General features: G+C 38.9%; 1 protein-coding gene across 1 annotated transcript in view; it reads left to right on the top strand.

Annotated features, from left to right (window-relative positions):
- Positions 1-11,786, top strand: part of LOC107660059 (pericentrin-like) — a 56,594-nt gene that overhangs the window by 13,774 nt on the left and 31,034 nt on the right. Inside the window, 17 exon segments of the mRNA XM_016449241.1 lie at positions 110-298; positions 425-520; positions 614-757; positions 1,686-1,941; positions 2,076-2,155; positions 3,671-3,905; positions 4,183-4,283; positions 4,372-4,483; positions 4,681-4,927; positions 5,469-5,547; positions 5,794-5,899; positions 6,125-6,399; positions 6,632-7,065; positions 8,065-8,668; positions 8,784-8,993; positions 9,147-9,299; positions 10,980-11,126. Coding sequence (XP_016304727.1) covers positions 110-298; positions 425-520; positions 614-757; positions 1,686-1,941; positions 2,076-2,155; positions 3,671-3,905; positions 4,183-4,283; positions 4,372-4,483; positions 4,681-4,927; positions 5,469-5,547; positions 5,794-5,899; positions 6,125-6,399; positions 6,632-7,065; positions 8,065-8,668; positions 8,784-8,993; positions 9,147-9,299; positions 10,980-11,126 — 3,468 coding nt within the window.

Genomic DNA, 11,786 nt, shown 5'->3' with positions numbered 1-11,786 from the left:
AATGCATACATTTGCGTGCCCTGTTTGTGGAAAACCTGGAAACTTGTAATGTTTTATGTATTTGACACATAATTATGGTCCTCAAAATAACACTCACTTTTCTATCTAGCACCAACTTGAATCAAAGGATGCAGAGCTCAAGGAAGTTAAGGAAGCACAAGAGAAGGCAGAAGAGGAATACATGGAAAAGGAGAGTGCCTTAATGAAAGAGCTCATCACAGTCAAACAGGATCTGGAAGAAAAACAGAAGCAACATGAGGAGGAGAAGAGAATTCTGGAAAAGAAACACCAGAAAGAGGTGATAACCATTTAATGAAAGTGACTGGGAAGAATGTCCATTTAAAAGAAAAACAAGTGAAAAAGACAAGTTGAGTAAACTAAATAAATAAAAATAAACTAAATATTTCATGTTTCCTACCTCCAGGTTAAATACTTGAATGTACGTTTTGAGCGGGAACATTCTGAACAGTCTACTCATCTGGAAGATGAGCAGAAGAGACAGATCAGCTTGATTAAACAGGTTAAACAACCTATTTAACTTTATTTACCATAGCAAGGTGTATTCCACCCTTTTATATGAATACACTGGTCTTTGTCAACTCTGCTGTCTTAGGTCTATGAACGAGAGCATGAGAGGGAGCTGACGCAGCTGGCAGCCCAACATAGTGAGGAAATCCGCATACTTAAAGATGAGCTCTCCAGGGAGCTGCAAGACGGCCTGGAGGCTGCACACCAGGCTGAGCTGCTCCAAACACAAGTACTTGTTGGATCTCAGGATTTTCATTTGAGTCCTGGGGTATGTTTTGGAATGCAATGGTGACAAGCTGCTCAATACATATAGCGTTCAAAAGTAAGATTTTGAAAGGAAGAAATTAGTACTTTTATTCAGCAAGGATGCATTAACTTGATCGAAAGTGAAAGGAAAGAAATGTATAATGTTTCAAAAGATTTCCATTTCAAATATATCCCATTCTTTTGAACTTTCTATTCACTAAAAGTCCTGAATTTTTTTTTCTTTTTTAATCAAGGATCATGTGACACTGAAGACCGGACTAATGGCTGCTGAAAATTCAGCTCTGCCAAGCATTTTAAAATGTATTAATTTGGAAAACTGATATCTTATTGTGTTGTGACAATGTTTCACAATTTTACAGTTTTTATTGTATTTTTGATCAAATAAATGCAACCTTGGTGACTTTCAAAAACATTTTTTAAAATCTTACCGACCCCAAACTTTTGAACGGTAGTGTGTATTTTTAATGGTCTAAGAAATGGAATGCAGTATTGCAGTGGTATCTGAACTATTTACATAAAGTATTCACACTTTCTGCTACTTAAAATTATAGTATTAGATCAATTTTAATTTAATTAAAAAAACAATAACTGCATGTGTTTCCAATTGATATGCAACCCCTGCCAATTAATGGTATTACCCGCCATGTAAACCTCACGAAAATGTAAATGCCTTTTTCTTGGCCAGTTGCCTACATCTCTACAGCAGCATGAGCACAGGATCTCAGTAGCTGGCTATGACCTCTGTTTCTGAAGTATGTGTACTGCATTCCTAATAGCAGTAGAGCAACATGCCATTCTAAACGTACCCATATTTGAACTGCTTTCCTTCTGTTAACCTCTAACCACAATTCCACTTAGTCATGTTGGTTGGTTTTACTCTTTATAATCAGAGCCAGCACAACCTGGAGCTGGAAGCCTTGCGTCTGAGCTTGACCAACTTGCACACTGCTCAGCTGGAGCTTTCTCAAACCAACATGCAGAAAGATAAGGAAGTGGCCCTCAGTGAGCTGCAGACCATGTTACGAGAGAAATGGGCACAGGAAAGCGCCATGCTGCAGACGCGCCAACAGTTTGAGCTGGAGAGAATCCGGGGGCAGAGCCAAGAGCAGGATCAAAGAAACCAGCGACTGCACCAACAAGAGATTGGTGAGGGTTTGGCCTGTAGTTTAAATGTTATTCTTTGTAATATTATTTTAGTACTGTGACAATGCAGTGAGATGTGTGCTTGCTTGAAAAGTATATGTGTGTATTTTTTTGATTGGTATGTTCTGTCACTATAGATAATCTGAACCGGGAATGGGAGAAGGGCGTTTTGGAAGAGAAGAGCTTAGTGGAACAGTTGCAGGCCTGTAAACTAGAGGTAAACGAGAACTTTTTTTTCCTTTTTTCTTCAGTAGACGAACATCTTGACCCACTGAAATATTGGTGTTTGCCTGGGATTAGCAGGGATGTGATTCTTCTGGATTAATCCAGGATTCTGTTTTTTTTTTTCGGGGTTACAGCATGATGATTGAAATTGCACAAATGGCCTTAAGCAATAATCTAGATAAACTTCAAAAAGATTGTTTTCTAAAGCATCATGGACCGAATGGTCCTGAAAGCGCTGATCAAGCTCGCGGTGCCATCTGCAGGACAGTTAAAAGGGTTCAAATGGTTTATAGCACCAATTGCGAGTAGAATCAGCGCTGAAAGGTGTTACTCGCCCGGAGATTTTTTATGAATGGTGGTGAGAATTTGAGATTGCTTAATACAGTCATAAAATTAGCAACAGTTGTGGTGTAATTACATAAATATAGGCTATAGTCTGACGCGGTACATGTCTGCTGTAACAGTACTGTGTTTTCAGTGTCGATTCACTGTAAATGCTAGCTGCATCAGAGTCCTTTTAATTTGCATTTGGGAATGCAACATTCAACATTAAAATGGTTTATAAATCTGTTCTTGTTTACAAAGAGAAGCTTCAGTGTCACATGATCGTTCAGAAATCATTCTAATATGCTGATTTGCTGCTCGAGAGACATTTACTATTTATTATCGGTATTAAAAAAACGTTTTTGCTGCTTAATTTTTGTGGAAACAATGAGACCACTCAAACATTTGTGGTAATATTTAAAAAAAAAAAAAAAAAGAGAGAGAGAGAAATTAGTAATTTTATTCATCATACATTAAAGTGGTAAAGTTATGAAGTCATTTAAAATGTTTCAAAATATTTCTGATTAATAAATGCTTTAACAAATGTAATAAATATATTTGATAAATGCTGTTCATTGAACTTTCTATTTATCAAAGAATCCTGAAAAATAAAATGTATCACCATTTCCACACAAAATATGAAGCAGCACAACTGTTTTCAACATTGATAATCAGAAATGTTTCTTGAGCATCAAATCAAATTGTAATGATTTCTGAAAGCTCATGTGACGCTGAAAACTGGAGTAATGATGCAGAAAATTCTGCTTTCCATCACAGGAATAAATTACATTTTATAATAAATTAAAATGGAAACCTTTTTTTTTTATTTGTAATAATTCACAATATTGCTGTTTTTACTTTATTTTGATCAAATAAATGCAGCCTTGATGAGCAGAAAAGTTTTATTTCAAAATCATTAATTGTAATGTTTCCAAACATTTGGCAGGTACTTTAATAATAACAATTCTATTAATACTTTTATTATATTATATTATATTATATTAGATTAGATTATAATGATTATTAAATGCTGCTCTTTTTTACATTCGACATATTTTTTAATGTGATAAAATATATATTTTTAAATAAGTGTCGGATTTTCCTGCTTTTTTGTCTCTAGCTGATCACATGCCTGGATTAGGTGTGAAACGGGCTTGTGCAGTTTGTTTTCTTTTCTCTGTAGGATCTAAAGGCTGAGTTGCTCTTGGAGGCTGAGAAGGTCAAGACAGAACTCCAGAGTCAATTAAATGATGCGCATCATAAACTGAGTGAGACCCAGGCAGCTTTCACTGAGGCTGAAGTAGCTCTGTCTGAGACACAGGGTAGGCTAGAAGAACTGCAGAGTTCCAGAGATCAAGATGTCAAGAATCTGGAGAAAGAGCTCAAGCAGGCCTTGACTGACAGAGATGCTGCTGCATGTGAGTGTCATTTAAACAACTGTGTGAGCTAAGCCATATTGACAGTGATATGGTTTACTGGCCCAGTTTATGGGTGTTTTCACACCTGGATTGTTTGGAGTGTTTGTTTTAGAACCTGGTGCATTTTCTCCCTTAGTTCGGTTTAAGCATATATGAATACACCACCATAACAATTGGCTCAAGTTCGCCCGAACAATGTTGTCTTGGCTCAATTGAAAACTCTGTAGTGTATAAGCAGGTCTGAATTTGCCCTGAATTCCCCTCCTTTCCCATTCAGGTGCAGTTGAGGAGTTGGTTGCATGTCATAAGGCAGCACTGCAGGAGAAACGGGAACATTCCCGAGCCCTGGAGCAGAGAGGAAAAGAGCTGAAACAAGAGGTACCATGCACATCTCATATTTGTTGCAACAATATTGCAGTGCAGATGTTTTATTTCTGTTTGTACTGAGACAACATCTTTGTGAAAGGTTGACCGTCTACAGTCAGAAAAGGAGGAACTGAAGACCAATTCAGAACAGGAGATCTCAAACCTCTGGTCCCAGCTGGAGAGCATGAGAACCAACAGACAGGATCTCGGAGGCATTTCCTTTTTAAAATTTTCTGCTTTTGAATATCTCTGTGGGCTTAGACTGCTGTATTGTTTTACTCATTTATTATTTATAATAAAACCAGTTTTATTTCTTCTGAATTTATTATTTATTTTTCTTTCAGTAAAGTTCCTATTGTTTAGTGTTGATGTGAATTACAAAGACCTGTAATTCTTTCTTTCTCTTTAGAGCTGAAAGAGCAGTTGCTGGCACGCTCAGCGCGGGTTGATGACATTGAGCGACTAAAACAAGAGTTCACTCAGCAGCGGCAGGAAATCAAAGAGCAGAATGAGATCGAGCTGGAAAACCTCCGTACCTATTTCGAGCAGAGATTCCGGGTCACAGAAGAGAGTCATCGGGAAGAAATCGCACTCCTGCAGCTGCGCCTTGTAGAGGGAGCCCTGGAGGACTCGGTGCTCAAGACTGGAGATGCAAGGTTTGCTTAGATTTCCTGGTTCTGGGGTTGTAGACTTGTGGTAAAGTCAGCCCAAGACTATATTTTAGTGTCGTTAGTGATTCTGTATTTTGAAATCTTGCTTTGTGTTTGTGCTTGCATTTACATTATTATACAATTGAGAATCATAGGCCCCATTTATACCTGGTCCACCTGGTCTGATTACCTCAGATTGTTATTCATATCAGATGTAAACATTGGCACCTGTATCCTGCAATGTAGGTGAGGAATAATGCAGCTCCAGTAATTCATCCTATAGCAGAAATGACCAAACCAGGGCCCGCGGGCCAAACTTGGCCTTTTGATTTGGCCCACCAAGCCATTTCACAGTAGGGGCATGTTTTTTTTTTCCATTGAAATGTAGAGAATGTAAGTAAATTTAATTAAAACATTTTTAGTTTTAATATAGCTAAATAAAGGCCCAACATTTACTTTTCAGCCCAAGTGAGTGCAGAGAATTGAACAAATGGATAGTTTATGTTTGTTAAAACTAGAGTCAAGGTAACAAAATGTTGTTTTGTAGCTTTCTTTCAGAAGGGAAGAGTGACGATGACAGGAGTGATGCTATGGAAGAGATCACAAGACAACTAGAGAAAAACAAGGTGCATTGTGTTTTAGTTGGTGGTGTTGAATTTTATTGAGATACACTTCATAAAATCAAAGTTACCCATAATTTACTACTTGTCAGTGTTGCAGCAGTTCGCATTATTCCAAAAAACGGTTATCCTAATCTTTCAGCATTTTCAAATGACTACCATTGACCAATTTATTAGTATAATAAGTTGGGGACAAGCTAATGTGTGTATGTGCTCTTTGCATGTACTGTAACTATGTTGGTGTGTTTGCAGGAGGAGCTGGATTCCCTGCGGCTCCAGTTAGAGGAGAGACACCAGCAGGAACTGGAACAGCTGCGGTCCAGTATGGCTCTGACTTATAAAGAAGAGCTACTCCAGGGCTTTTGATCAAGACTTTTAAATTGTTAGAACTAGTTGTTTTGAACTTTGTTCATCAAAGAATCCTGAAAAATGTATCACTGTTTCCACAATTTTAATATTTTTATTTAATTTAAATTTTCATTTCAATTAAAAAAACATTGTTAATTATAATCATTCACAATATTACTGTTTGTTTTCTGTATTTTTTATGAATAAATGCAGCATCGGTAACTTCAAAAACATCCTCAAACTTAAATATATAAAACAATTATTATATATAAAAAAACATTGTTTTAAATATTTTTCTCTTTTTCATCAGAAATAAACAAGATACGGCTACAGTCTGCACAGGAAGTAGCGAGGCAGGTGGTGGCTGAGGTGAAGGAGAGGACTCATGAGCACCAGGCCAGGGTGACCCAGCTGGAGACCCAGCTATCTCAGCTCTCCCTAATGCACTCAGAGGAACTGGAAAAAGTGGTGGCGCAACACCGAGAGCAGCTCAGACAGATGGAGGAGACCGTAAGTGTGTGCATAACAGCAGGCCTTTATACTTGATACAAAAGGGCTTTGGTGAAGATTGTTGCCAAAGGCTGGTACCAAGCACTGTCATAAGGCGTAGAAATAGTGGTCATGCTGTAGACAGATGAAATTCATGCTGATTATTGTGGAGACTCTTTAGCAATACTGTAACATTATCAGTATCAATGGTATCTATTTATTTATTGAGCACGGTGTTCTTTTCCTTTTAAAGCATCAGAAAGATGCTACTGAAGAGATGAGGGTGCGCCTTGAAGAAGTGCAGAAGGCAGAGAGGAATCGTGTGAGTGAGGAGTTCACTAAAGAGCATGCCCGGCTGAGGGAGCAACTCCAAATTCTGGCTGAGGAGCGCTTGGCATCCCAGAGAGAGGAGCTTCAGAGATCTGCCCTTAAAGAGAAAGGGGCATTGGAGCAGAGGCTTCTAGAGGTCCAAAAGCTCCTTGATGTGGAAAAGGAGAAGCTTCAAGCCCTGCAAAGGAGTTTGGAGTGTGAAGAGAGCCCTCAGGTGGTGGCGTTGAAGCAGAAACTCCAGGCTCAATACGACAGAGAGATGTCCACTGCTAAGAGTGCCATGGCAGCAGAGGTGAAAGAGCTGAATGTTCTACTTCAGGATCAGATAGAGAGCAAGCTACAAGAGGCCCTCTGCAGGTCGGAGACTGCATTACACTGAAACCACATGCATGTTAATATCATTGGCAAATGCAATCCAGAGGTGCTTAAAAGTCAGTAGTCCTTACTATTGTTTATACTTTATTTTTAAACAACATACGGGTGCACGATTTGGGGAAAAATATCATTGCAAATACTTTATTTTTTTATTTATTTTTATTTTTTTTTTTAATGATTTAAACATTTGGATTTGCAGTTTCAAATGAGTTTTATTTTTATTGTCCACAGGGCTGCACATTTTTGGCCTATAATTTATTGTTATTATTTACTAAATAAAAATATTAAACAAAATAAGAAATATTACTATTGTTATAAGTCACTAAGAAAAAGATTCAATACTTCAGAAAAATATAATAATAATGTATAGTACAACTGTAAAATTACAGTACTCTTATTATTTATGGATGTCTTTAATTTCTTCATTCAAATGTTAAACCATCAAGATTTTATTTTGGCAGAAAACCTCAGGGAGCCCTAAAAGTTTCTCTTTTGTTGAAAACAGCCAGTGTATAAGCACTTCTCATAACATCACATTTGGGACACAATATGCACCAAATATCTTCCCAAACTTGTAATAAGAGACCTAAACTCAGCACATGAAGTGAAGTTTGTGTGGAGCATCATTTACTGTTAACCCAGCTGCTTGGAATCACTGAAAACACTTGATCATGAGCTGCTTGCATGTAAAAGAACACAGTGCTGTGCTTCACTCTTTAAAAAAACACAGTGCATATGTTTAATTCATTTGCAGCTTTTGCTATTTGATAATTATGCAATTTCTTTTTTTTTTTCATAATCATTAATCCTACAGCACTAGAACAACCCTCTAAATCTTATATTTAGGTAGCATGGTTGTGCCAATTTTTTCTTGTTCACTAAAAATATTTATTTTTTATTATTTTGTCAGAACAATGTACAACAAAATGGAGAATTGGAGTAAATCCAATTTGTTCATTATCATCTGTGTCATACATGTAGGCACCAAGAAGAGCAGAAACAACTGGAAGAGAAGTTGACCCTTCAGAGAGATGCTGCCCTTGATCAACAGAGAGAACTGCATGCTGTGGAGCTGCAGGCCCAGAAAACGCTCCTGGATGAGAGAGCTGCACAATTAGAGCGTCTTGAAAAGGACTGTCAGGAACTCAAAATACACCACTGGGAGGAACTGGAATCACTGAGGACCAATCACAAAATGGCCTTGGAGACCTTTGAGATGGAGCTTACAAATAAACACAAGGTAGAGCTTGACAGATTGGAGGCGGTCCTTCAGGAGACCAACCTGGCACAGCTTGAAGCTCAAGAGGCGGAGCTTCAGGCACGACACAAACAGGAGAGGGAGGAGCTTGAGGAGAGGCTGTTGGCGAACATGGATACACTGGAGAGCACGTTCTTGAAAGAAATTCAGGCAGTACGGGACGAGAAGGAAAGAGAACTACGTGACCTTGTAGAACACTATATTGGAGAGATTGAAAGGGTGAGAAAGGAGGAGCAAACCATCAGAGAGGACCTCAGAAGTGAGCTTGCTATGGTCCATATGGATAAATTCAGTGCCATGGCAGCAGAATTGAATCAAGCCCATCAGGTAAGCACAGTAATGGAGGAATTTATTTATTTATTTATTTAGTGCAGGTTTAGTTCATTGGCCATGGAAAGTTTATTGCAGGAGCAACATCTAGTGTGTTACCTTGCGCATGCAGGCGGAGATCTCTGAAGCAGTCTCCTCTCAGAGGGCTGCTCTGGAGGATGAGCATAGATCTGCTCTGGAAGCTCTTCAGCAACAAGTAGTTGCTTTAGAGGAGCAGCATAGCGCCGCCCTTCTGGAGATCACTGATCTTGCCACTGCAATGGAAAAGCAACATGAGCAACAACTGGATGTGCTGGCTAATCAATATCAGCAACAGCTACAGGTATGTGTTCAGGAGGACAAGAACAATAAGAGCCTGAGTGTGTCATTTTCATTTAGATGTGTTCAGCCTTTAGCATGGATTTAGCATAGAAAAGTCTTGTTTAAACTGTAAGAAGATAAGAGCTTCTTTCATTAACTCTCCTCTCTACCTCAGGAGTTAAGAGGAGTGTCTGCCAGGGAGCTGGAGGCTCTCCGTAGGGAATTAGAGGAAGACGCGTCAAGGCAACGCCTCCACTTCCTGGAAGAGGCAGAGCTTCTCAAGTGCAAGTCTGAGGAGCTGTTGCAGCAGAAAATTGCTCAGTTAAAGGTGAGAGAAGGAGGTATTAGTTTAAAAGTAGCCGTATTCTATCAGTGTTTCTTACAGTTGGCAGTTTTGGGGAAAATTACTTTTAAAAGTGCATTACAATATTTAGTTACTCCCTAAAAAAGTAATCTGATTATGTAACTTGCGTTTCTTGTAATGCGTTACCCCTCAAAACTGGCAGTTGGTGGTGTTTTTTGTTTGTTTGTTTGTTTGTTATTAACTTTTAATAGACCATCAGATTGTAAACACTGGTACATTCTGTGCGCGTGATGTACGCACTACTGTCTGTAGCCTATGTGTGTGTGTTACAGTGCAGCAGCGCATTAGATTAGAACGGCGATTAACTTACCTGTACAATAAGCTGTTTAAAACGTGCATTCTCCCATTCAATTTCGAGCATCCAGTAATATAATCACACATGTCTTGTGGAGCGCTTTCAGAGTATGCATTTATTTGTCATTTGAACTGTTTGGAAACGGAGCATAAATGTGGAAGTCCTTCAAAGATTTCTTATCCTGTTGCGCCCTCTATAGGACCAGCGACTAGTCGACGTCGAGCTTAAAGCGTCATGGCAGAGCATTGAAGTCGATTAGTCGGTGCAACCCCTACAGTTTACAAATACTTGCTCCACAAACATGGGAAACTGCTTGGTGGACCGATGCAGAGGTCCAGTCACTCCATCCTCCAGTTGATGACATGCTTAAATGTAGCTGTCGGCTAGCTTACATCACTTCAGAGTTCTGAATCCTGCTGTGAATGCAACCAGGAAAATGGCCCTTGGTGAAAATTTATTTCTTGGGGGATAAACCTAGTGGTTTGTTCCTATAACTGAGTTTCTGTAACTTTTAATAGACCATCAGATTGTAAACACTGGTACCAAATTAGACTTAAGAGTTTAGCTGCTTTTATAGACTGTTGCGTATAGCCTGCTTCTCTCGCCATCTCATCGAATAAGTATTCATTCATGTTTAATTTGACTGGTAAAACTTGCTTTTTATCTTTTTCTTTCAACTTGTCTATGTTGTTCGTTATTGCTGTGTTCAGTATATGAACATTTGTGCATATGCTACTCTCGTAGACATGGTTATGCACAATAGCTAAGCTTATTGGGGGAGGGAGTTAACATCTGGAGCAGGGGGACGGTCCACTCTAAACTCAAATTAACACTAATCCCCACCCTGTGCTGTACAATATACAGTAGCTTCCATCATTCATAGTAAACCTTTTCTTTAGATTAGATGCTATCAGATGTTTGCGTTTGAACTTGTAGAGCAGTCCTCTAGCTGAAATCTGTCAGCAAAGGGGCTTTCTGAGATTTTACCCTGGTTGGTTTGTCAGTTGGCCACTTTCCCATTGGAGCATTAGAGAGGTCCTCTCTCAGTATTAATCCTACAGATGGGAGGAAGTGTAGGGACACGTGAGTGATGACTGACTGATTGAGGATTTGAGGTTTGTGAGGCTTTTTTGTTTTGTTTTTTTTGGTTACTTTTTTTTTTTCTGTGATTTTTGTCAATGATCTTTTAATTCTTTATAGAGATCACTATGTAAATTCTGATTTAAGTTAGATTCTAACCATTTGGCTTATGTCTGTTTTGGAGGTGAGAGCTGAGGAGTGATACAGGAATTATCGCTTCTCTATGTGTTTCTTCGGTGTTGCCCGTGACGTGCATGTGTGTCTTTCAGGAGGAGAGTGACCAGGACAAGGCTGCTGCTCTTGAAGAGCTGGAAAGGACTTTAAGACAGAAACACGAGCAAACTGAACTCGCCTACAGTGACAAGATGAGCCAACTCAATGTGCAGTTACAGCAGCTGGACACTGTAGTGTCACAGGTACAGCACACAATCAGTCATCTCGCCACACAGGCCATGTTTGCAGCTGGTATTAAAGGGTTAGTTCACCCAAAAATTAAAATTAGCCCATAAATTACTCGCCCTGAAGTCATCCTAGGTGTATATAACTTTCTTCTTTTAGATGAATCCAGTCAGAGTTCTATAAAAAATTGTCTTTGATCTTTCAAGCGGTTTAATGCCAGTCAGCGGGTGTTGCATGCATCCGTTCAAAAGAAGTGAAATAAAAAGCACCCATCCATAAAAAAAAAAGTGATTATGTAACTTGCGTTTCTTGTAATGCGTTACCCCTCAAAACTGGCAGTTGGTGGTGTTTTTTGTTTGTTTGTTTGTTTTCCCTCTCCCTTATTCTAAAAAAACTCAATCTCTGTGACCCTTTTAAGCAAGCTGGCAGGGACCCTGTTGGTCTTTAAAAACCCTGGGCTAGGCCAAGCTGAATATTGAATAGATATTAATATGAAAACAAGTCCAGAATCAACGCTGATTGCACATTGATTAGCTGAAAGCATGTCATAAGAAACACTGGCACTCACCATTTTTAAAAAGCTGTGCAAACACAGAGTTTACTAGGGGTTGAACTACTTCTGATTTTTTGAAGTCGACTTTTATGTGATGAAAGTCGAGACGAAGTCGACTAGTCAC

This window comes from Sinocyclocheilus anshuiensis, unplaced genomic scaffold (assembly GCF_001515605.1).
Source record: "Sinocyclocheilus anshuiensis isolate Anshui unplaced genomic scaffold, SAMN03320099.WGS_v1.1 scaffold55, whole genome shotgun sequence".
NCBI lineage: Eukaryota > Metazoa > Chordata > Actinopteri > Cypriniformes > Cyprinidae > Sinocyclocheilus > Sinocyclocheilus anshuiensis.
This window is presented reverse-complemented; position numbering and strand designations above follow the sequence as displayed.